At 44.1% G+C, this 26,273-nt stretch overlaps 1 protein-coding gene across 1 annotated transcript; it reads right to left on the reverse strand.

The window, feature by feature from the left end:
- Nucleotides 1-477: 477 nt before the first annotated feature.
- Nucleotides 478-26,273, reverse strand: p3h3 (prolyl 3-hydroxylase 3). Its single transcript, XM_034221571.1, has 16 exons — nucleotides 25,677-26,273; nucleotides 24,649-24,833; nucleotides 24,388-24,546; nucleotides 23,212-23,404; nucleotides 14,396-14,527; nucleotides 13,369-13,511; nucleotides 13,098-13,187; nucleotides 12,969-13,021; nucleotides 12,799-12,878; nucleotides 12,595-12,722; nucleotides 12,149-12,244; nucleotides 10,647-10,797; nucleotides 10,154-10,271; nucleotides 6,254-6,329; nucleotides 4,009-4,149; nucleotides 478-1,461 (listed from the first exon to the last, which is right to left on the reverse strand). The coding sequence occupies exons 1-16, from the start codon at nucleotides 25,972-25,974 to the stop codon at nucleotides 1,300-1,302; spliced, it is 2,205 nt and encodes a 734-aa protein (XP_034077462.1). The 5' UTR covers nucleotides 25,975-26,273; the 3' UTR covers nucleotides 478-1,299.

Consider the following 26,273-nt stretch of genomic DNA (forward strand, 5'->3'; position numbering starts at 1 on the left):
TAACCCATTTATATTAATTTAGTTAGTTATGTGTTAGTAATATGTTGTATGTTACTCATGCAGGGCCGGACTGGGAAAATAAGTCAGGCCGGGAATTATACACCCAGCCAGGCCACTACCAGTTTTCTTTTGTGCCATTGTTCTGGATTTATTTGTCAATATTTACAGCGTTGCTGCCCGTAGTGATAGCCCTCTAGTTTAAATCTACTACCCAAGAATAAACATATGGACATGGGTCACTATTTCAAATAATGTGCAAATCTATTTAGGAACCTATGTGAACATATTTTAAGTGGAGGTGGACCTCAAATCCTCCCCCGGTTTTTTAAATGTTGGACTTAAATGCATCAATCTGGTGCACTTTGAGGGGGAAATAAAGAGACTACACCCATATGAAACAGAACTGTTACATTTAAATAATCATAAAATCATAATAACATGGCCATAGCCAATAACATACCATATCCATTATGAAAAAACATTTAAACTTGTTTATTTATTTGTTTTTGGTTCATTTATAGTTGTGAGTGTGTCTGGGCTCCTGAAACCTGAATCATCATTTTTTATTCGATCAAACCAAGTTAAGGTTTTTGATTACCCATTCATAATGAGTTGATATTTATTAAGTTAGTTATATGTTAGTAATATGGTGGATAGTAGTAGCGACATCAGTATAGAGTCATATTTACTTTTCTTTTATTCTCGTCATTTTGAAAAGGGAGTGATCTTGGTGAGTAAAGCTGCTGAAACCAAAGTACAGATGGACATGAGAGGGAGGAGAGCGTTGTGTTTCCTTCACAAACCTTCAACACAGACAGTATACATACAGCAGACAAGCAGCTTTACATAAAAGGGCAGCAGGATAAATCAAATGACTCAAATCTTTAAAATCTCGTGATGAAAGAAAGAACATCCATAACATTCATCTGTTCGCAACTTACAAATTATTTATCTAATATATCATATTCCAATTACTTGTATATAGACTCTCCTTGCACTTTGTATTCTATAGTATAACTTGCACTATTTTAAGAAATGTATCTGTTAGTAATATGGAGTTGATTTTATTGTATTTACTTGCACTATTATCTGTGTTATTGTGTTGCACTGTTGGAGGAGCCTGTGACCTAAGATTGTCATGTCATAACTACACTGTAGCTATGCACACATGACAATAAAAGCCTTGAAACTTGAAGTGATGGATGGTGTGATGGGCTGGTGGGCTGGTCTATTGAAGTGGATGCAGAAATGAAAGTGTGTTTCAGTGTCTGAGGGTCAGTCTGTGGTTTGTTGTGCCTCTCACAGCTCGTCTCTCGCCCCCGTCACTCTTCCTCTCCCTTGACGCGAGGCCTGGTTGCGAGCGTTCCTCGCGGGCGAGGCGCCGCTCTCCTTCTCCTCTTCCTCATTTTTCATCACACTCTGTCCACCTGCAGCCCACATGGCCGCGGCCTCCTCTCGCTCCTGAGGGAGGGAAACGAAAGCATGAAGAAATATTGATTTCCCGTGGCCACAATGGCAAGAAAAGCACATTTGGAATGTACAACAAACACATTTTGGAAGAAGTGTGATCCTGAGTAACGCTATGATAGACAGATTCTGCTCAGAGGATATAAGACTGACAAGATGCCTTCAGACCATGCAGAATCTGAAAAGATGTATTTTGAAAACTGTATATTTTATATATATATGAAAAATATAGGAAAATGTGGCAAATACATTTTTGAAGGCCAAACTCTGTAGGGAATCACATGTGTCTTAATTTATACATGGACAAAATATGTTTTTTTGTTGTTGTTTTGATTAAATATCCACTGCATATGATAACATAGTATTAAATCTGACAACCAAGGAAAACATTGTGTAACTTTATTTATAACGCATTTTACTAAGAAATACAAATAACTGTCAATCAGTCAAAAATGTTGTGTTCCTTTGAGAGGAATAAGGTCATTTCTAGATGAATATTTCTATATAAATGAGTCTGTAGCCTCACCTTAACAATAACCAATGACAACTGTAGGATAATGGTATATATGAAAAAGTAGGGTCACGGTAAAACAAATAGAAAAGACTAATAAAGTCAGCATATGATAAACCTAAAGAACACTGTGGTATGACAGAAGGCTGCCGGGCACTGTGAACGCAGAAACTGGAGAACAAGCCACCAGATTTGCATCGCTCTCCAGCTGGCTCTTGTTATTCAACACCGGAGTCACGACACTAACCACCGCCGACTACAGGCGAAAGGTCGGACCTGGGGAGGAGCTGAGAGTCCTCACCAGAGATGGCACAAGTACACACATCCTTTACTCAAGTAGAAGTACAGATACTCGTGTTTAAAAATACTCTGGTAAAAGTAGAAGTACTGACTAAACTCCTTTACTCAAGTGAAAGTAAAGAGGCTTTGAAATGTACTTCAGTAAAAAGTACCCATAACTAGCAGCTGCTTTAAAGAGTACCTGAGCTCCCTTTATATTAATAGAACAATAATGTCATTGTTAGCTAATGAATGTTTCCATGCTGAACAACGGCAACATGACAACGTTTCCATTGGTCCCTCTTCTTTAGAGAAGACCAGGAAATGATGGATACACGGATCGTGTTCAAATCAATAGGCACGCAATGACTCTAAACAATAATGATCACGCCACCAAACACACATTCAGACTAAAGGAACCAGCTGTTTGGAAAATGTGAGAAGTAGAAAGTACAGGTATTTGAGTTCAACATGTATGAAGTAGAAAGTACAGGTATTTGTGTTCAACATGTAAGAAGTAGAAAGTACAGGTATTTGAGTTCAACATGTAAGAAGTAGAAAGTACAGGTATTTGAGTTCAACATGTAAGAAGTAGAAAGTTCAGGTATTTGGGTTCAACATGTAAGAAGTAGAAAGTACAGGTATTTGAGTTCAACATGTAAGAAGTAGAAAGTACAGGTATTTGAGTTCAACATGTAAGAAGTAGAAAGTTCAGGTATTTGGGTTCAACATGTAAGAAGTAGAAAGTACAGGTATTTGTGTTCAACATGTAAGAAGTAGAAAGTACAGGTATTTGAGTTCAACATGTAAGAAGTAGAAAGTACAGGTATTTGAGTTCAACATGTAAGAAGTAGAAAGTTCAGGTATTTGGGTTCAACATGTAAGAAGTAGAAAGTACAGGTATTTGTGTTCAACATGTAAGAAGTAGAAAGTACAGGTATTTGTGTTCAACATGTAAGAAGTAGAAAGTACAGGTATTTGGGTTCAACATGTAAGAAGTAGAAAGTACAGGTATTTGTGTTCAACATGTAAGAAGTAGAAAGTACAGGTATTTGAGTTCAACATGTAAGAAGTAGAAAGTACAGGTATTTGGGTTCAACATGTAAGAAGTAGAAAGTACAGGTATTTGGGTTCAACATGTAAGAAGTAGAAAGTACAGGTATTTGAGTTCAACATGTGAGAAGTAGAAAGTACAGGTATTTGGGTTCAACATGTAGAAGTAGAAAGTACAGGTATTTGGGTTCAACATGTAAGAAGTAGAAAGTACAGGTATTTGGGTAACATTAAGAAGAGAAAGTACAGGTATTTGAGTTCAACATGTAAGAAGTAGAAAGTACATGTATTTGTGTTCAACATGTAAGAAGTAGAAAGTACAGGTATTTGTGTTCAACATGTAAGAAGTAGAAAGTACATGTATTTGTGTTCAACATGTAAGAAGTAGAAAGTACAGGTATTTGTGTTCAACATGTAAGAAGTAGAAAGTACAGGTATTTGTGTTCAACATGTAAGAAGTAGAAAGTACAGGTATTTGTGTTAAACATGTAAGAAGTAGAAAGTACAGGTATTTGTGTTCAACATGTAAGAAGTAGAAATTACAGGTATTTGTGTTCAAAATGTAAGATGTCAAAGTAAAAAGTCGTCAGAAAAATAAGTAGTGGAGTAAAGTACTGATACCATAAAGATGTACTTAAGTACAGTAACGAAGTATTTGTACTCCACTACTTCCCCCCTCTGGTCTTCATCGTGCTCACCATGTCTCTGTACAGCTTCTCTTTGGTGAACCACAGCGCCAGTGCACACCGCCGGCCGCGGGTCACCGCTGAAACACCGTGAGGGTTTACGGGACCCGAGGAGAAGCCCACCAGTCGCCCACAGCTGGGCTTCACTCGAGCCTGCAGACAAAGAGGAGGGAAAAGGTTTTAAATGTCACCTATTATGGAAAATCCACTTGTTCATGTCTCTTCTACATCAACATGTGTCCCCTCTTCTTCATGTCTCTTCTACATCAACATGTGTCCCCTCTTCTTCATGTATTTTCTACATCAACATGTGTCCCCTCTTCTCCATGTCTCTTCTACATCAACATGTGTCCCCTCTTCTTCATGTCTCTTCTACATCAACATGTGTCCCCTCTTCTTCATGTCTCTTCTACATCAACATGTGTCCCCTCTTCTTCATGTCTCTTCTACACCAACATGTGTCCCCTCTTCTACATGTCTCTTCTACATCAACATGTGTCCCCTCTTCTTCATGTCTCTTCTACATCAACATGTGTCCCCTCTTCTTCATGTCTCTTCTACATCAACATGTGTCCCCTCTTCTTCATGTCTCTTCTACACCAACATGTGTCCCCTCTTCTACATGTGCCCTTCTACATCAACATGTGTCCCCTCTTCTTCATGTCTCTTCTACATCAACATGTGTCCCCTCTTCTTCATGTCTCTTCTACATCAACATGTGTCCCCTCTTCTTCGTGTCTCTTCTACATCAACATGTGTCCCCTCTTCTTCGTGTCTCTTCTACATCAACATGTGTCCCCTCTTCTTCATGTCTCTTCTACATCAACATGTGTCCCCTCTTCTTCGTGTCTCTTCTACATCAACATGTGTCCCCTCTTCTTCATGTCTCTTCTACATCAACATGTGTCCCCTCTTCTTCATGTCTCTTCTACATCAACATGTGTCCCCTCTTCTTCATGTCTCTTCTACATCAACATGTGTCCCCTCTTCTTCATGTCTCTTCTACATCAACATGTGTCCCCTCTTCTTCATGTCTCTTCTACATCAACATGTGTCCCCTCTTCTTCGTGTCTCTTCTACATCAACATGTGTCCCCTCTTCTTCATGTCTCTTCTACATCAACATGTGTCCCCTCTTCTTCATGTCTCTTCTACATCAACATGTGTCCCCTCTGTGTAAAGAGACTCTGAAAGTTTCAGGAACAAAGATTCTCTCTCTTTTTGTCCTGATCCATTTCTATAAAAACCTGTCTGAAAATGAGCTGATCAGATTTTGGCCACTTTATGATGTCATAACGATGTTTTGTCTTGTGTAACCATTAGCCAATCACCAACCAAGGTAACCCCCTCCCCCCTTATCACCTGAATCTCCTCCTAGAGCACCATTAGGCGCATTCACACTGCGGTACTTCTCCCACAAAGGTTCATGTGAACTTAGTTCATGTGAACTCTTTAGTTCTCATGAACTAAGTACAGATCGCGTTCACACTGGAAAAAGTCCCTGGGGGTGGATTAGGCAAATGAAGCCGCTGACGTCACTTGTTCTTCTTCTGCTTTGGGTTTACTGGCAGGCAGCAAACCAACCACTTACTGCCGCCCAAAGTCCCCGGCCGGAAGTCCCCGGAGTTGGGGACTGGCTTCAGTAGAAGCTGCTGGGACTGGGAAAAGTTTTGTGAAGCCGCCATTTTATTATCCTTGCATTAGCATTAGCATTAGCCCAGCGCAGAAACGCAGAGAGACTAACTTATGGCAACACAAAATAAAGCATGGGAGCGGTGGAGATGAGGAGGTGTCGGCGTTCTGGTGATTTACTCGGAAGGCTTCAGTAGAAGCTGCTGGGACTCCCAGCAGCTTCTACTGAAGCCAGTCCCCAACTCCGGGGACTTCCGGCCGGGGACTTTGGGCGGCAGTATATGCCGTGAAGTTGTTTGCGGCCTGCCAGTAAACCCAAAGCAGAAGAAGAAGAAGTGACGTCAGCGGCTTCATTTGCCTAATCCTCCCCCAGGGACTTATTCCAGTGTGAACGCGATCTGTACTTAGTTCATGAGAACTAAAGAGTTCACATGAACTAAGTTCACATGAACCTTTGTGGGAAAAGTACCGCAGTGTGAATGCGCCTATTGCGCCTAAAGAGTTCTTTTTAACCAAATCTCTCTCAGAGGGGCGTGGGGAGGGGCTCCTTATTTTCATCTAAAGAGAATCAGCACTTTGGAAAGAGGGCTGAAACAGCTGCCATGTAAAGGACAAAAGTGACTCACTGTTACTCTCTTTGCGTCCCTGTTAGTGAAGAACAAGTCTCCTCCATCAAAGTTGTCATTCAGGTAGAGAAGGGCACTGTGAGAGAAACAGGAATAAAGCATTGTTATTAAGGGTAAAGTGGCCCTGTTGGGCTTTTTGTGGTCTTCCTGTTCCAGTTGAGTGTTAAATAGGTTTTTGTGCATGTAAATGGTCTCCAAAGGCTAAAATCCCAAAGTTCCCTCCAAAGGAAGTTTCTGTCACACTCTGCCTGAAATGCCTCGATTGGACTCCTTTGTTTACTTCTGTAACATAATGACATCACTATTTAACACTCACACTTCTATAAACAAGCGCTCCAAATACATTGGATAGGCTAAGGGGCGGGACATTTCTAAGTGGTTGACCAATCAGAGCAGACTGGGCTCTGGTTTCAGACAGAGGGTGAAAAGAGGTGCTGCAGCACAGGCAGTATGAGAACAATAAAGAGCTTTTTGAACATTAAAGCATGGAGACATGTCACAGTAGAGACACGGAATACAAATATGCAAGTAGCAGAATATGTCCTCTTTAAGAACCTTTATAATAATAATAATAATAATAGATTTAATTTGTTAGCGCTTTTACAGGTGCTCAAAGACGCTTTACAGATATAGTGAAGGGAAAAGGAAGGAACAACAAATAAATATATAGTTAAAGTTAAAGTCAAATAATACAAAAACAATCACACATTAAAAGCCAGATTGAAGAGGTGAGTTTTTTGAAGGTGGTGAGGTCAGTGCAGTCTCTGATGGGTTGGGGGAGTGAGTTCCAGAGGGAGGGGGCAGCGACGGAGAAGGCTCTGTCCCCCCAGGTCCGGTGATTGGTGCGGGTGGGGATGGATAGGAGGTTGGCTTCTGATGTATTTGATACGGGATGGGGGGCCGATGATGATGATGTCTGATTTGGCACTGTTCAGGTGGAGATAGTTTGTTTGCATCCATGCTTTTATTTCTGAGAGACAGTTGGTGAGAGTGGAGTGTGTTGTGGGGGTGATGGTTTTTGTTGAGATATAAAGTTGGATGTCATCGGCGTAGCAGTGAAATTGAAGGTTGTGGCGACAAATTATTTTGCCAAGGGGGAGCATGTAGAGGATGAAGAGGAGGGGGCCAAGCACTGAACCCTGGGGGACACCTTGGGACAGAGGAGCAGTGGAGGAGGTGCAGTTGTTGATGTTGATAAACTGATGTCTGTCGGTGAGGTAGGATTTCAGCCAGGAGAGTGCAGTGTCGGTGATGTTGAGTGATGATTCGAGGAGGGACAGCAGGATGGCGTGGTTGATGGTGTCGAATGCTGCGGTGAGGTCGAGGAGGATGAGGATGTTAAGGTTGCCGGAGTCAGAGGAGAGGAGGAGGTCATTTGTGATTTTGAGAAGAGCTGTTTCGGTGCTGTGTTTTGATCGGAAACCGGATTGAAATGGCTCAAAGAGATCATTGGAGCTGAGGTGGGTTTTAAGTTGTGAGGCAACGACACGTTCAAGTATTTTTGACAGAAAGGGGAGATTTGAGATGGGCCGGACGTTGGACATGATGTCAGGTGTGAGTCCAGGTCTTTTGAGAATGGGTGTGACAGCAGCCAGTTTGAGAGAGGGGGGAACTGATCCAGATCTGAGGGAGGAGTTAATGATGGTGGCGATGAGTTGGGAGATGGCAGGGGGGCTCTCTTTAACAAATTTGGAGGGCATTGGGTCAAGTGTGCAGGTGGAGTTAATTCCAGTCATGAAGTCGGACAGTTGCATGGGGGTCACAGGGGAGAAGTGGGACAGGGGCTGTGAGGTGAAGGGGGGGAGCCAGGAGGGGAGGTGGGGGGTGGTGATGAGGGTGTCAGATTGCTGTAAATGTTGCTGATTTTGGTTTGGGAGGAAGGAGTTGCACTGTTCGGTGGTGAAGGATGAGATGGCGTTGTCACAGGGTTTGAGAAGTTTGCTGATGGTGGAGAACAGACGCTTGGGGTTGCTGGAGCCAGACTGAATGAGTTGTGAGTAGTAATTAGACCGGGTTGCTTTGAGTGCGTTACTGTACTGCTGGAGATAGTCTTTGTAGATTTGAAGATGGACTGTTAGTGTGGTTTTCTTGTGTTGGCGTTCAAGTTGACGTTTCCTTGATTTCATTTGGCGGAGTTCGGGGTATACCAGGGGGCGGAGTGTATGAAAGAGACATTTTTTGCTTTTGTGGGGGCCAGTTCATTGAGACAGAAGGAGAGGGTGCTGTTATAATAGTCCACAAGTTCAGATGGGTTTTCAGAAAGTGGGGGGGGGGACAGACATCTTGCAGGTAATGGAGGCAGTGATTGCTGAAGGTGAGATGGATTTGAGATTTCTGTAGGTTATTGTGCATTTTTGCTTTTGGGCGGGGATGTTGATGTCCATGATGATGGCCAGGTGATCAGAGATGTGGAGATTGAGGCTGGACAGATGATGGATGGTGAGACCAGTGGAGCAGACCAAGTCCAGGATGTGACCACGGCTGTGTGTTGGGAAGTTGATGTGTTGAGAGAAGTTGCAGCAGTGAAGGGTTTCCTTAAATTCAGAGGCATATTTGCAGGTCGGGTCGTCAACATGAATGTTAAAATCACCTAAGAGGAGAACAGATGGGGATATGGCAGAAAGCTGAGTGAGAATGTCAGAGAGGTCGGAGAGAAAGGAGGGGTTTGGCTTCGGGGGACGGTAGATGATGGCTGTGACCAGGGGAGTGGGACCAGAGAGTTTAAAGATCAGGTGTTCAAATGAAGAAACATCAGGGATGGGGATTATAGTAGCTTTTATTTCCTTACTTTACTTTACTTACTTAGGCCTTTATGGGCCTAGTAAGGTTGTAATTTATATATAATAATCTTGTTTAGGCTTTTAAAAATGTAATATCTATTTTTTGGGTAGATTTGCAAAGCATTACTATCTTTTCTCTCTCTTTGGCTTTGCCTAAATTTACCCTTTGTCAAATATGAATCACTCACCCTGTATTTCTTTCAAAAATTCATAAACAATTAAATGTAGTAAATGGGGGCTTAGTTTACCAACAGTTAAACACCATTTACACACTAAAACAATGCATGTTCACTAAAACCTGAATATTTAAAATATTTCTGCATAAACACTCACGCTGGTGGAGGCGTGCTTTTCCTTCGTGCAATTACTGTGTTTTAAACATTAAGCTCTTCATGAAAATATGTTTGAGAAGTCATGAGTAAACGATTAGATAAGTGAGACGTGCATTAAACTGCACGGGTTGTGTGAACATTTTTTAATTAATGTTTTGATTTAGTTATTTTTCCTTTATAAATGAAAGGTCAAACCGGATTAGTGAATAGGCGCTTTCACACCGGAGTACTTTTCCCAGTATAGTTCCGATATAGTTCAGAAAATGTGCGTCCACACCAAAAAAATCCAGAAATAGAACTTAGTTCATGAGAACCTTTCCACCCCCCTTTCAGTCTGAGTACTTTCGTGGGAGAAAAAGGTTCGCATTTCTGATAGGCTGGGCGGATTGCAAACCACGCCCCGTAACACTCCCAAAAAGTTTTGTGAAGCCGCCATTTTATTATCCTCGCATTAGCATTATTAGCTAACTCCCCAACTCCGGGGACTTCCGGCCGGGGACTTCGGGTGGCAGTATACGCCGTGAAGTTGTTTGCAGCCTGCCAGTAAACCCAAAGCAGAAGAAGAAGAAGTGACGTCAACGGCTTCATTTGCCTAATCCTCCCCCAGGGATTTATTCCGGTGTGAACGCGATCTGTACTTAGTTCTAAAGAGTTCTGATGAACTAAGTTCATCAGAACTAAAGAGTTCTGATGAACTAAGTACGGCAAAGTACTTGGTGTGAAAGCGTCTATTGGTGTACAAATGGTTATTATTTTTGGGGTGAAAGAAATATTAATTTCCTGCGCACCTGAGGTCTCTGTGTATGAATGCTGGCGGTTCTCTCCAGCACTGATTGGTCTCCGGCTCAAGCAGACAGTTGTCGACGTGGACAGGATGAGACAAGTCCAGCCTGCCCTCCTGATCACCTGAGGACACAAAACATTACAAATAAATTATTTGTCTCCTGAAAAACGCATTTAAGTTAACCGTATGAACATTTCTGGAAAACCCTGTAATTGTCTTAAGGCCAGCCTGATTACATTTCCTCCAGCAAGTAACAATGCTCAAGAAAGATGTTATTGGTAATGTAGGTGTTGTTATGGGTAATGTTGGTGTTACCTGCGATAGAGAAAACATCAGACAAAACAATTTTACACCCGGAAAACGCATTTAAGTTCACCGTATAAACAATTCTGTGAAACCCTGTAGTTGTGTTTGTGCCAAATGGATAACCCTATCACATTTCCATCAGCTAGTAATGATGAGGGAGATATCATACATGTAGATAATGTTGGTGTTACCTGCGATAGCGCTGCGGCAGACCAGGTGTGTGAAGGAGGTGTAGAGGATGGAGGGGCTCCTGAAGTACGAGTGCAGCAGGACCTTCACTCTCTCTCCCAGCTCGTAAAACAGCCGGGCGTCTGTTTGGTTCACCATATCATCCTGAGCCAACTGGGAGACAAGAGGATGTTGAAGAAATTGCAGCTTTATGAATGATGTTCAAGCATGAGATCCCAAGTGCACACTAATATATGATGATTCTTAGTTATTTCATTTATTCACATTTAGTAGAGGTTATTCAGGTTTGCTCTAAAACACGTCATGTTTTTGACGGTTTGGTAAATTCTTCTAGTTTATTTAAAGGGGATCTATCATGCAAAATGCACTTGTTGATGTCTTTTATACATAAAGATGTGTCACCGGTGTGTCGGGGAACTCACGCAGCGTCAGAAAATAAAACCCTCTCTCATTTCCTCCGTACCCAAATCTCTAAAAACGGGAGCTGATCCAGATTTGCATCCGATATGACGTAATATCGGAAATGTGGACCCACGGCACTATCAGAAACGTTGCTTTAGATGAGAGTAACACCTACGTCACTTCCGGGCAAAAATTACGGCTCCGCCCACTTTTGGGGGAAAGCAACGCTGTCATTTGATTGGCAGTCAATACAAATTCTGATGTTTTTGCCAATCCGATCAGAAATGTTTGAAAACCGTGGATTTGTGGATCTTCAAAGAGCCCGATTACGATGGCCAGACAGGCAAACAATTACATTAAATCATTGGAAATCGACGATCGGGCTCGATATATGGTTAAATTAAAATCAGTAGGCGAGGTGGTAATTTTAACCAGCTGTTACTCTCATGAGCGAGGCGGAAAATAATAGTTTTATCATGCCAAAAAGCTGCTGTGTCGTTTATTGCACCTCAAACAGTAAAACAAATCAAGAGTTCAGTGTTTCCGTACTTCCTCTAAGAACAAAGGACAGTAAAAGAAGAGCTCTCTGGCTTCAGGCTTGATCGCCGTTCAAATTACAGCGTTGTTTCCCCCAAAAGTGGGCGGGGCCGTAAAGTGACGTATGTTACTCTCATCTATGAAAATCGATAGCCTATTGCTATATTTAACCATATGTCGAGCCCGATCGTCGATTTCTAATGGCTTAATGTAATTGTTTGCCTGACTGGCCATCGTAATCGGGCTCTTTGAAGATCCAAAAATCCACGGTTTTCTAACATTTCTGATCGGATTGGCAAAAACTTCAGAATTTGTATTGACCGCCATTCAAAATGACAGCTTTGTTTCCCCCCAAAAGTGGGCGGAGCCGTACTTTTTGCCCGGAAGTGAAGCATTTGTCAATTATTTGTCAGTGACTTTGTAGGATGTGCTGTACGGTAATGTTTAGTTTACATAAAGAATTGTCTGGCGTTTCCCTGGTCCTTATTCTAAAGGAAATAAAAAGCACTTTTAAGAAAACAACAACAAGTCATATTTCATCTCTCATTGCTTCCTGTTCTCCCACCTTCACAGCCCTGAGGACGGTCAGACCCTCGAACGTCTCGTGAGGCGTGTGCGGAGATCGTCGCCCCCGGTAACCATCTCCGGCAGATGTTGCAGCCTATCAGAGACGAGAGGAAACGACAGATGAGTGTTCCTGTTTCTATCTAAGAGATCTCTTTAACATATATATGTACATAAGTAATATAACCACACTATATACATCTGTTCATATCTTTATACTGTCTATACTATCACTATACTGTCAATACTGTTTATACTGTACATACTTCATCTGTTTATAGCCTATTTATAATTATTCATTCATTTATTTATATCATGTAGACACTTGCACTGCTATTTAGCACTTCTGGTCAGATGCCAAACACCGTTTCGTTACTAGTACATGTACGACGTAATGACAATAAAGTTGAATAATAGAAAACTAATCTAAAAACAACATGGACTTACTGTTGCTAGCTGCAGTATCTTTTCACACTCCTTCTCAGTCATGACGTCGTCCAGAACTACGCGATTCGTCCCGTTTAAAACCGTGTCGTCCATGGCGATGGTCACGCCCACCTGAGGAACCGGACCCCCTGGAGAGAAGACCAGTAAGAAACAATGAGAGAGGAAACTTTAACTGTTTAACTCGACAAGAACTGATTGTCTCACCTGCATAAAATCCACTGTCATCCACTTCCTCCTTCTTCTCTCCCTCTTCCATTTTCATATTTATTTTCTCTTTTACAGCTCTGAAAGTAAAAACAATACTACGTTGACGTGACATGCACTTCTTCAAAAAGCTCTTGCAACTGAATGGAGATCCTTCCTTCCCATCTTACCTCCAGTTATCCCTCAGTGATTCAGGCACTACATCTTCCGGAGTCCAAAGGTCCTGAACGCAGAGCAATCATTAAAATGTGGATATTATTTTGTGGAGCAGGAAAATGTTCATTTGCTTCGGTACTTACTGGATCTGTGAAACTGAAGTCAAGGTTCTCCATGCCGAAATACAGAAGCTTCTTCTCATCTAAAGCACGATTAATGTATCCGACAATCTCCTGTGAAAACAGAAATGGAGTCAGAATGAAGAAAAGTAAAACAATGAAATATATATTTGAAGTCTGCATGTCTTTAATGACTGAACAGGGTTTTCTCACTTCTTTTTGTCAAGTAAAAACGTAAAATAAACGATGATTATTAGAACAAAAGTGGTGGATTTAATGTAATGGTCTGATATACCTGAGCAGGCTGAGTGCCCTGTGACACTGTGTCTCCTCCTAGTGTCTCAGAGTAGAGCTGCAGGTTGTCTAAGGAGTCATGGTCGGAGGGGTAGAAGAGGAGCAGAGAGCGCAGCGTCTGCACGGCTCCACCAACATCACCAGCTGTAGGGAAGCAGACATGCAAAATAAGAAGGAGTGGCACTCGAAACATGATTGTGGTATGATGCAAACTTCACTGTATATTGTTTGTTTTAAATATAAATCAAAACCGCATCCATTCGTGCAAAATCCTTGTTAGCTATGTATATTTCTGTGCATTTACTTTGATAGCAACAAACCCAGATTCAAATGGCATCAATGTGTTTGCATACTTTGCCAATAATGCTTAGTTTTTATGTTAATGACATTCTATTTCATTTAGCTAATGCTTTTCTTCGAAGAAGTGCATTTAACCATGATGAAGAAATGTTTCTAAAAGAAAGAATTCTGCAGGTACATTACATTACATTACATGTCACTTGTTAGACGCTTTTATCCAAAGCGACTTACATACTCAATACTGTGGACAATCACCACAGGAGCAATTCGGGGTGAAGTGTCTCAGGGACACAAGGACATGCTGACTGCAGTGGGGTTTGAACCTGTGACCCCCTGATCCCAACACCAACGCACAACCCACTGCGTCACACGCTTCCCTGTGGCGAAAACATTAGTTTTCAATAAGCCATTGTAAGTGCTACTGCATTGGCTTCAGTGCTCCACACAGAAGACAGATGTTTATGTTATATTTCGGCTAAGGTGCAGTGGAAACAGATTGGTTTTCAGTCCGTGACATTAGATGAGTAGACTTTCTGCTTTCCTGAAATCTATAGGGAGCTCCTTCAAACATTTTGGAGCCTGCTTAGCAAACAGGTGTGTATTTGTTGAGCGGTATCTGGGTCCAACTCGCAGTGAGGGAGTAACAAACTCTAAATACAATTCAGAATAAAGTAAACATACAGCATTAGAACATTTAATGATATTCAGCTTGACCTCCAGACCCTGACCTTTAAACTGTGCGATGTGCCGATGCTCCAGCTGTGTGGGCAGGAAGTCCTCCTGAGAAGAAATCCTCCCGGGTCTCGTGGCGACCTGAGTCACACAGGACTGCCGGCACGAGAGCAGGGAGAGGGAAAGATCTAGAAGGAAAGAAACAAAATGACAGCGATTAATTCCTTTCTCTTAAAGGTCCCCTATTATACTGTTTCTCATCAATATATTATGGTCTCAGATATATACAGAACATGTCTCTGATTGGCTGAAACACCAAACAGGTCATTGCAGCATTACCCATAATCCCCTCTGTTTCAGCCCTGTTTCCAAAGTGCTGATTCTCTGTCTGTGACTTTAGATGAAAATAAGGAGCCCCTCCCCACGCCCCTCTGAGAGAGATTTGGTTAAAAATAACACAATGGTGCTCTAGGAGGAGATGCAGGTGATAAGGTGGGGGGGGGTTACCTTGGTTGGTGATTGGCTAATGGTTACACAAGCCAACACATCGTTATGACATCATAAAGTGGCCAAAATCTGATCAGCTCATTTTCAGACAGGTTTTTATATAAATGGATCAGGACAAAAAGTGAGAGAATCTTTTTTCCTGAAAATTTCAGAATCTCTTTTCACAGAGGGGACAAAAAGTGGATTTTGCATAATAGGTGACCTTTAACCTGTTAAGCCCCAAGGACCCCCTCGGCGGGTTCACGACACTGTGTCTCAGGGGATCTTAATATTTAAGAACCTATTAATGTGTTATACTAGATTAACGGGAATAATCTCAGCTAACTGACGATACAAACAATTTTTACCAAAACAAAACACAAGTCTCATAAGAAGCATCTAAATGACCCCTGAGCGAAAAATGCTAACCTATTACTGCACCGATAATCACTCCTAGCTCCCTTATTACTTATCCTACACATCGTTTATGATCGCAAGGAGACACAGAATCTAACGGTGCCCACCTCAACACTGAAAGATACAAACTCGCGACGTTATCAACAAAAACGTACATCAAAACAAGTGGCGCTAGGTGGTAGCCCACAATGCTAACATGGTTTACCTTTGTGGTGACACGTTATTGGACATAATTCACCTTGCTTATTGTGTTGCCACACGGACCCTTTAGTGGGGAACACCTGTAGCTTTAGCTGCCATTCCTGCTAGCTCATCAGGCAGAGCAGTGCATGTGTTAACCTCTCTGAAAGTAATGGATAATAAAGATTGGAACTCCATTCTTAATACACCGCCTCCGACTCTCTTTTCACGGCACTACACTGGTGACCCTGACTTTTCCGAGAAAGTTTCCGGAAAATTAACGAACATGGCTGAGCGCGATGTTTTCATAAAGCTGCCGGAATTCTGGGAGCACACCGCGGAGGCATGGTTCGCACACGTGGAGGCACATTTCGCCTGCCGACAGGTCCGTGACGGGGACCTAAAATACTACCATGTGGTAGCAGCGCTGGGGAGCTCCACGTCGTCCAGGTTGGTGGGATTCATCGCAGCCCCCCCACATCATGGCAAATATGAGGCGATTAAGGCCCTTCTCCTTAAGACATTTAGCTTATCTGCTAAGGAGAGGGCCCGCCAGATACTTGACATTCAAGGCCTAGGAGACAGCAAGCCATCCCAGCTAATGGAGAAAATGCTAAATCTGCTAGGGGGGGAAGATCCCCGTATTTTATTCACGGAGATTTTCCTGCGTCACTTGCCTCCCCAGGTACAGACGGCGCTGGCCAACACGCCTGTCACGGAGCCCCGTGCTTTGGCTGAGGAAGCGGATCGTTTTTTCCTGGCTACGCAACAGCCCGGGGCAGAGACGTTAGCCGCGACGCTCAGCGGCCCACCGGCAGTCAAGAAAGCGTGGCGGAGGCCGGACACGGCTGTGGCTAGCCGGCGTGGAGACGCCGGAGAGTGCGTTTACCACGCACGTTTCGGGACAAGGGCGAAGAGATGCATCGCTCCGTGCAGCTACAAACCCCCGGGAAACGGAGGGGCCGGCGCTCAGTAGTGGCTCTGAGCGTCGGCGGCACGTGCAGGCTCCTCTTCGTCAGCGACAGCGTTTCGGGGAGCCTGTTTCTGTGTGACACGGGCGCTCAACGGAGCGTAGTTCCAGCGTCGAGTGAAGACGTCGCCCGTGGGGGGCACGGACCGCGAATGACGACGGCTAACGGCAGTCCCATTCGCACGTACGGCGTGAGGCCTATGTGTTTGTGCATCGGAGGACAGCGTTTCAGCTGGGATTTTGTGACAGCGGACATTTCTTTTCCCCTCCTCGGAGCGGATTTTTTGTGTGCTCATGGACTCTTAGTGGACGTTAAGAATAGGCGTTTGGTTGATGCCTTAACGTTTTCTTCCCTCGTGTGCACACTTGGCAGCGCAGCGTACGACGGGCTGTCAGGCTCGCTGTCAGGTGCAGACACGTTTCTCAGACTGTTGGCCGAGTTTCCAGACCTGTCGCTACCCACTTTCTCTGCGCTTACCACTAAGCATGGCGTGGAACACCACGTCACTACCGGAGGGCCTCCTGTCTACGCCAGGGCCCGGCGGTTGAACCCTTCTAAGCTGGCTGTAGCGAGGGCGGAGTTCGCAACCATGGAGCGCCTGGGCATTGTCCGCCGCTCCGACAGTCCTTGGGCTTCCCCCCTGCACGTCGTTCCCAAATCGAACGGCGGGTTCCGCCCGTGCGGGGATTACCGCCGACTCAACGACGCCACTACGCCTGATCCGGTGCCGCACATTCAGGACTTTTCGGCGCATCTGGCCGGTACGGGGGTGTTTTCCAAGGTGGACCTGGTGCGTGGATACCACCAGGTGCCCATGCACCCCCTGGACATTCCCAAGACAGCAGTGATAACGCCTTTTGGACTTTTTGAGTTCCTGCAGATGCCTTTTGGACTCAAGAATGCCGCTCAGACGTTCCAGCGCCTGATGGATTCGGTGCTGCGGGACCTGCCGTTTGTGTTTGTTTACCTCGACGACATACTCGTCGCCAGCGCTTCAGTGCAGGAGCACCTGTCCCACCTCCGAGCCCTTTTCACACGGCTCAACGAACACGGATTAATCATCAATCCTGCAAAGTGCCAGTTCGGGGTGTCGGACATCGATTTCCTGGGGCACCGCGTCACCAAGGGCGGTGCGACACCTCTGCCAGCGAAGGTGGAGGCTGTTGCGGCGTTTCCTCGCCCGCTAACAGCCCGGTCGCTCCGTGAGTTTCTGGGGATGGTGACTTTCTACTAGGGCTGTGCAATTAATCGTATTTTAATCGCGATTACGATTATGGCTTGCGACGATTAGGAAAACAGCATAATTGACAAAATACGATTATTTTGCTGGGTGCGCTTTCGCCCCTCCCTAAAAGCCCACTCGGCCACGTGGGAGTGACATGTGTTGTGAGTGTTCAGCGCAAGCGAAGATGTCAGAACAAGAGCAGCAACTAGTTAAAAAGAAGGGTCGCGGGGAGATTCCCAGTCGATCGCGAGATGTGTCTAAAAATAGAACAACAATATTCTGTTTTATCGTTAATGTCCTGTAACATAATGTTCCCGTGCCAGAATAATGCACTTGAACGCATCAAAGCTTTGTGATTGGCCGGCTTCACCCCATGTGTCCGGGCGTGGCTGGTGAGCAGTGCACTAGTTCGCTGACGTTGTCCGTGTCAACAGCATGGATGGTCAACAGGAGTGACAGTCCGCACACACACAAGACCGCAATTATGGCAGAAGCAAAAAAGCCCAAAATATATAATTTTCACTCCAAGTGGGAGGATCATTATTTTTGTATCTATTCCAATTCAAAGTCCATCTGTCTCATCTGCAATGCGAGCGTGGCTTTATCGAAGAAGAGTAATTTAGGAGCGGCATTTCAAAACAGTGCACAAACGCTACGAGACGGAATTCCCTCCTAATTCTGCCCTACGCTCCAAAAGGGGAGGGGCCTGAGAGCACAGCTAAATGCACAGCAGTCCATTTTCACCAGGCCCCAACAACAAGAGCAAGGCTGCTACCAGAGCATCTTATCGTGTCAGTCACGTTCTTGCGAAACACATGAAGTCTTTCGAAGACGGCGAAGTTAATGAAAGAAGCTTTCCTGGAGGCTGCGACTCGCTTTTGTGGGACAGTTAAAAATAACAGCAGCATTTCAACAGGTTTTTGATATAATAAAAACTCAATTTAGATACCGTTATTAATCTGCTGTAAGTTTTAGTTTGTTTGAATTTATTCATGATAATTATTGTACAAATGGTATAAGAATGCAACATTAAGATCTGTTCTGTTTAAATTGATTATAGTCTATCAGTTCAGAAACTAGTGTTGCTTGCATCCTATTTTAAAGGCATTTCTTTTTATACTCTAATAAAATGCAACAAAAAATGGGTTTGATTCTATTAATGTTGTCTTTTTTATTGCACTGTTGCTGCAGCAGATTACTGTGTAGCTTCAGATCTGAGTTGTCTTATTAGTAAGCCTAATTTATACTTTTGTAGCAACACTATTTGTATTTAATGGCAAAGAAAGGGTTCTTCAGAGTCTTTTCTTTTTTTCCTGTGTCATATGTGGCAGCACTGCCACAAGTTCCTCTTCAGAGAGGGTCTTCAGTACAGGTAGCAATATCGTCACCTGCCTGCGCTCATCTCTGAAACCAGACCATGTCAACAGGCTGGTATTTCTTGCAAAAAATCTTTAAGAGATGACATGAGCAGCCCTACCAGCATTTGCCATGGTGGCCTAAACATTTTTATTTGGTCTTAAATTGTAGTTCAACATGTATTTCCTGTTACTTCTGGACCATGACGGTTGGCCAGCCTTCAACGTTTAACTGAGTGGAATATGTTGAATATGTTTTACCAAAATGTTGGCTATATGTTAAGGAGTTTTCAGTAGGTTGTGACAGTGCACTGCAACATATTTGATTTCATTTATTTTGGTCTAATTTATTTTTATTTATCATATTAATATATGTTTAGTATGGTTTGGAAGTGCGCTCCAACACATTTATTGATCTTGTTTATTGGTAAAATATTATTTGTTTTAACGTTCAATAAATGGTCAATGAATAATCGTCAAAATAATCGTGATATCAATTATTGACCAAATAATCGTGATTATGATTTTTGCCATAATCGCACAGCCCTACTTTCTACCACCGTTTCATCGCCCGGGCCGCACACATCATGCGGCCGCTGTATGAAGCGTTGAAAGGCAAGACCCCCGTCCAGGAGATCGACTGGACAGCAGAGGCGGACGGCGCTTTTGCTGAGGTCAAGACCGCGTTGGCTCAGGCGGCTTTGCTGGCACACCCATCATCTACGGCTCCCCATCTCCATCACCACGGACGCGTCAGACTACGCGGTCGGCGCAGTGCACGAGCAGTGGGTGGAGGGCGCTTGGCAGCCGCTCGCCTTTTTCAGCCGCCAGCTGACGCCTAGAGAACGCAAATACAGCGCCTTTGACCGGGAGCTCCTCGGACTTTATTTGGCCGTGCGGCACTTCCGTTTCATGCTGGAAGGCCGTGAATTTACGGCGTTTGTCGACCACAAGCCGCTCACCTTTGCCATGTCAAAAGTGGCGGAGCCTTGGTCGGCACGTCAGCAGCGGCAGCTGTCCTACATATCGGAGTTCACTACGGACATTAAGCACGTGGCTGGCAAGTCGAACCTGGTTGCTGATTGCCTCTCCAGGGTCGTCATCGGTGCCGTCCAGTTGGGCCTGGACTATACTCGCATGGCGGCAGACCAGGTCACAGATCCCGGCGTCCAGGCCCTGAAGGTGGAGAGCGCGGGGCTGCGCTTGGAGGACGTGGTGTTCGGCGACGCGGGCATTACTCTCCTGTGTGACGTCTCTACGGGGCCTGGCGCGGCCTGTCGTCCCTGCCAGCTGGAGGCGTCCTGTGTTCGAGGCTGTTGCACGGCCTGTCACACCCCGGCGTTAACCTTCGGTCCGTTTGGTAGCGGCGAAGTTCGTTTGGCAAGGACTGAAAAGGGACGTGAGGACTTGGGCCAGGGAGTGCGTGGCTTGTCAACGCGGCTAAGGTGCACCGCCACACGAAGGCCCCGTTTGGAACGTTTCCTGGTGCCTGAGAGGAGGTTTGATCACGTCAACATTGACCTGGTTGGTCCGTTGCCTTCCTCTCAGGGGTTTTCCTACCTCCTCACCATGGTGGACAGGACGACCCGTTGGCCGGAGGCGGTTCCGCTCGTTTCGACATCAGCCGCAGACGTTGCCCGGGCCTTCATTGCAACGTGGGTGTGTCGTTTTGGCACCCCGTCAGACATTTCCTCAGACAGGGGCTCTCAGTTCACGTCCGAGCTCTGGAACGCTGTGGCAGGCGGTTTGGGGGTTAAGCTGCACAGGACTACCACTTACCACCCTCACGGCCCGTCCACACAGCAGCTTTTGGCGATTTGTCCACCGCTTCCAGCGCGTCTCCGCCCATTGACTTTGAATGGGGATGACGTCACTTTCCCTCGCTTGTCGCCGAACTGCATTGTGGGGGGGCGAGGCGAAGATTTCCAGGATTTCCAGGATGTTCAGGATTCCAAAGTTGAACAATGTTCAACTTTTGAGGCTGAGCTGGAAGCGACAGCCAATCAGATCCGTTTATGCAAATCTGACAGTTCAAGCGCTAGCCAATCAAACCGCGTGCAAGCTGGGAGAACCAGACCCGCAGTTCATTTCTATATTCCACAAAAATGGAGGAGAAGTTAGTTATTGCGGTAGCAAATCACCCGGTTCTTTATGACCAGTCCCTATTTACTTACCGGGATACAAACCGGAGGAGCGAGGCATGGAGGGAGGTGGCAGAGACAGTGGGTGAAACTGGTAGGTTTTCGCTTGTTTGGGGATTTTATATCCAGTTTACTTCGTTGCTATCAAGCATAGACAGTATCATTAGCCAGCATGGAATGTAGCATAAAATAGCACCATAGACATTAATCTCATAAATGTTCAAAATGTTTAAAAGGAATAGTGGAGAAGAACCGGGTTTTTTTTGCTTTGTATGTCGGGGGCGGGAGATTCATGTGATTGGTTGTTGGTCGCGAAATCCCCATGCTTTCAGACACGCCCAGCTCCAAGATTTTCAAGATTTTTGAAAAGCTGCTGTGTGGACGTACCGTCAGGCTAACGGTCTCTGCGAGCGCTTTCATCGCTCCATGAAGGCGGCCCTCAAGGCCGGCCTTACGGACGGTAACTGGGTCGACAAGCTGCCCTGGGTGATGCTGGGCCTGAGGACCGCACCTAAGGAAGATCTGCAGTGTTCTACAGCGGAGATGGTCTACGGTCAGCCGCTGAGAGTTCCGGGGGATTTCCTCCCAAATGCATCGGCTCCCTGGTCGGCGTCGGCCCAGCGGGCTTTCCTGCGTGACGCCGCTGAGGCCTTTGTTCCGATCCCTACTACTCAGCACGGTACTCAGGTGTCCCAGGTTCCCGCAGAGCTCCGCTCGGCGGAGCACGTGTTCATCCGGCACGATGCGCACAGAGGCCCCCTGCAGCCCCCTTATGATGGACCTTTCCGGGTCTTGGAGCACGGGGACAAGCACCTGGTGGTCGACCTGGGTGGCAAGGCCGAGCACGTCTCGGTGGACCGGGTGAAGGCTGCTCACCTGGACTTGGACCAGCCTGTGGTGCTGGCTCGACCTCCGCGACGGGGCCGCCCCCCGGCCTCGTCCCCTGTCACGGATTTAAGACCTGTTGTTCCGGTCCCTCCCCTTCCGGGGGGCCCGCACAGGCGGAGGGAGTCACTTTTCCGACTCCCGTGCTCAGGAGTCGTGGGGGTCGGCGTGTCGTTCCTCCCCGCCATGCTGATTTTGTTTATGTGTGAATTCTGGGGGGGCTTGTGTGGTGACACGTTATTGGACATAATTCACCTTGCTTATTGTGTTGCCACACGGACCCTTTAGTGGGGAACACCTGTAGCTTTAGCTGCCATTCCTGCTAGCTCATCAGGCAGAGCAGTGCATGTGTTAACCTCTCTGAAAGTAATGGATAATAAAGATTGGAACTCCATTCTTAATACACCGCCTCCGACTCTCTTTCACGGCACTACACCTTCGTGTTGTCTGGTCTAAACTGGTCTTCAATGGCATTAAAACGATAAAAACGATGCTGTAGTTAATCCATAGGTTAATCCAATGTGGCTGTATCCCCTTTGAAAGGTTCTGATAATCCAATAAAACAGCTTTTCCGTTTACTTTATTTATTTTATTTATTTTCTCCCCTCTGCTGCAAGCTAGCATGCGCAGAGACGACACCTTTTTTTTAACATGAGTGTGTGCGGGACGATTTCCCTTCAAGTCACATTATGTCCACACAACATGGTACATGTCAAAATCGAACAAGGGGGGCCAGAGATATGGAAAATCCACCCAAATGGCCCCAGAAGAGGGTTTTTTTGCTAAATCTGTCTAAAAAGGTCAAATATCACTTGTTTTGCATCAATCTTGATACAGGGTACTTATTATATGTTGTACTTTGGATTCCTAAAGCTTTTAGTCTACTAACCCATCATCCAAGGTTAGTTTTCACTATAAGTACAAAATAATTGTTGGACGGACACTATAATTTACAGTTTTTTACCATGTTCAATCTGAATTTTCTTTAAAATAAAAAACATCTATATTGATTCTGACTTTTCTACATCCAACTCACAGGTTTATCATTACTTTGAGAAAAAAGATTATTAATTTAACCCTTTTAGAAGGGACGATATGGTCATTTGTTCTGGGAATGTCATTTTCGAGCCTGAGACCTGAAAAACAGGCTCGGGGTTTAACAGGCAGAAAAGTAAAACCTACATCTAGGTGTCTTTTGTTGTTGTTGTTTACCTGCAGCCTGCTCATAAACGCTCTTACTACCGTCCACCCCCCTGTCCTCTGGCAGCCGTTGGGAGGCCATCTCACACTGCAGCCGGCACTCGTCTGTCTGCCGCAGTGTTTCATTCACACACTCTTTCCATTTCTCTGCAGCTTTCAGCCAGTCAGAGGAGGCCTCGTACTGAACTGCAGAATCATACAGGACCTGGGTTTGAAGACGAGAAAAGGGAGAGAAATAAAAGTGTATTCAAGATGAATATGATGCTTTTGATATAATCAAATAATAGTAAAAACTTAGCCATGATCTGTTCAGAGTGGACACATTGGGAGGCATGCTATATGCATGGATCATTGAAGCCCATTTCAAACAAGCCTTATCCTGTTATAACAAGTGTGTCCAAACAGACAAATAAGTTGATCAGGCAGAATAAATACATCCAGGGTTAGATGAGATGGTTATATAAGAGAGAGTGAAGGTGTGAGAGAGGAATTCAGGCCCTCAGGCCAGGGCTGTCTTTCCACATTGAAAATATTTCTCAAGAATAGTGAAGACAGTACTATCTCTCCAGTTGATGTTGATATATTGGCACTGTTTATCCAAATAAAATGATAAACATATATATAATTCTATGATGGACTCCTTGCCTAAAGTTTTGGCAGGTGAATTTTTTGTTTTTGTTGTTATGGTAATACTTGTTTTGGCCCAAAGAGGCTGAAGTGGCGACTATGATTTATTCCATATGAGTTACTGTCATTTCTTTACATACAATTGCTTTTAGTCCTATTGAGAACATTGGTTAGTGGTGATATACAGCCTCTTGTGGCCAACATGTGTATTGCAACAACACCCAACAAAAATGATTGTGAAAAAATCTAATAATACAGATGGAAAAAATTGTTTCTTATAAAATATATGCCAGCAAACTTTTTTCAACCTTAAGTCAAAAACAAAGGAGATCAAACATATTTACATCAGGCTTAGAAAATGGATCTTCAGATTTGTACCTAAATTCTGAGCTCTACTTTACCCATATTTAGTTTTGTAAATGAACAGGAAAAACAGTGTAGTGCATGGACATGAAATAAGATTACGTGTATGGAAACATAACCGTTGCAGTTGTACAAAAACATACTGAAACTCTTTATTCTTCTCTCCTTTAAAAAATGTTATCCTCCATCCTTCCTCACCCAATGATTCTCATTCTCCAGCTCTCTGTCCTGGAAGGCCTCCTCCATCACTCCCTCCATCCGTCTGTACTTCTCTATGTTGTTCCTCATCTCCAAGTGACTGGGGTTTGCCACAAAATAGGTATGAGCTGCAGACGCCGCCTTCTGCAACTTTTCCAACTTCAAAGCAGAAAGAGAGTCAATTACGTTAGACAATCCCAGCTAAGACTTTGAACTGTATCATGAGAAATGAACAAGTATTAGTACGTCATAGATCTCTACCTTGTAGTAAGTGACCTGCAGGAAGTTGTAGGGGTTACGAGATCCAAATTCATAATCTATGTCGGTAGAAACAGGAAGTTGTGCTGCAGGTGAGACCGAGCGTCCGACACAGAACCGCAGACATTCAGCTCTCTGCTGAACCCAGTCCAAGGTCCACAGATCATGCAGACTCCCCTTCTCAGAGTCTGACCACACAGAAAACATTAGTTATTTCTTATAAGTGAAATATGCTGTACCATGCAACATTTTCCATCCATTATACCAAAGATAGTCATTTCTAAATGATAGAAATAGTGTATGCATCGTCAACAATTTGAGTTTATACATGTATGCACTTTAAACCTAACTAAATAAAAGAGGTTGAAGTGAAAAGAACGATTTTCTGGTAAAAATGCTAATCTTTTATCTCGTAATTATTAAATTCCAGAATGAAGACATATTTTAATAAGTGACACAGATTTCCTCTCCTTACAAACAGAGAAATGTATATATTTTTACATGTACAGTATATATTGTTCTTATTCCTGCAACTTACTTATATAGTTATGTCTATTGCAATGTGTTACTGCAATACTTTATTTATTTTGTGTCTTTTATGTCTAAAGTATATGGATTGTTGCATTGTTGGAGGAGTCTGGGACTCTCAGAGTTATCACAATCCTTATACTTTATTTATTACGGGGTGAAATTGGGTTGCACCATTTTTATATACAATTAAATCCAAAATATTGATATACATGTAAACATAGGAAGTTAAAGTAGAAATAAAACTGTGTGATTAAAGGATATAGTAGAATTAAATATGTATGCTATATAAGAAGTTATTGTAAACATGTGCAATTAAAATATATATTTTTTCAAACAAAAAAAGAATATGCATATACAATTTTGTGAAAATGTGCACTAATTAATATGCACAATTGTGTATATTAGGCAGCAAAAAATATCAATTGCCACAAAAAACTTTGCAGCTGTTACGCATTTGACAATAACTCTAGAATTATTTGAGCATATAAATTGTACCTTACCCAGTCTGTTGAACGCTTCTCTCCCTGCCTCCACACACTCCTCATGACACTGCCTGCGTACCCGGGAAAGGGACTCCTTGGTCAGGATGGCTTTCTCCAGAAGCTCCGCTGCCTTCACCCACTCCTCACCGAAATACGACCGTACCCCGGTGTAATACAAGAAGTCGTACGGCTGCGGCAGGGACAACACATTAGCGCTGCCTCTACCCGGGGTCGCTGAGGTGAAACTAAGTAATGTTATTAAAACAAAATGAAACGCCACGTATACAGTGAGATGATCAGCCTGCAGCAGCGCCATGGTTCCAAGAAACCCCGAGAAGGAGAAGAGGAGGGACTATGGAAATACTGGGGAGAAAGTTTCCTCCTGTTTGTGGAAAAGTATACGCTTTCAGTATAATTTCACATGATGTATCTACTACTATACAAAGTTAACGTCTCCTGCTGTTCAATTATTGTGTTTAATTCAAACTAAATGTAACGTTTGTACTTGTTTTGAGGTCATTGTAACGCCCAACGATGTCTTTAAGGGGTTTACGTTAACTTTCAGGCACGTTAAGTTGCAGTTAGTCTTTGTGGCCGCGAGAGGAAGCAGTTGGT

The sequence above is a fragment of the Gymnodraco acuticeps genome, unplaced genomic scaffold (assembly GCF_902827175.1).
Source record: "Gymnodraco acuticeps unplaced genomic scaffold, fGymAcu1.1, whole genome shotgun sequence".
Lineage (NCBI taxonomy): Eukaryota > Metazoa > Chordata > Actinopteri > Perciformes > Bathydraconidae > Gymnodraco > Gymnodraco acuticeps.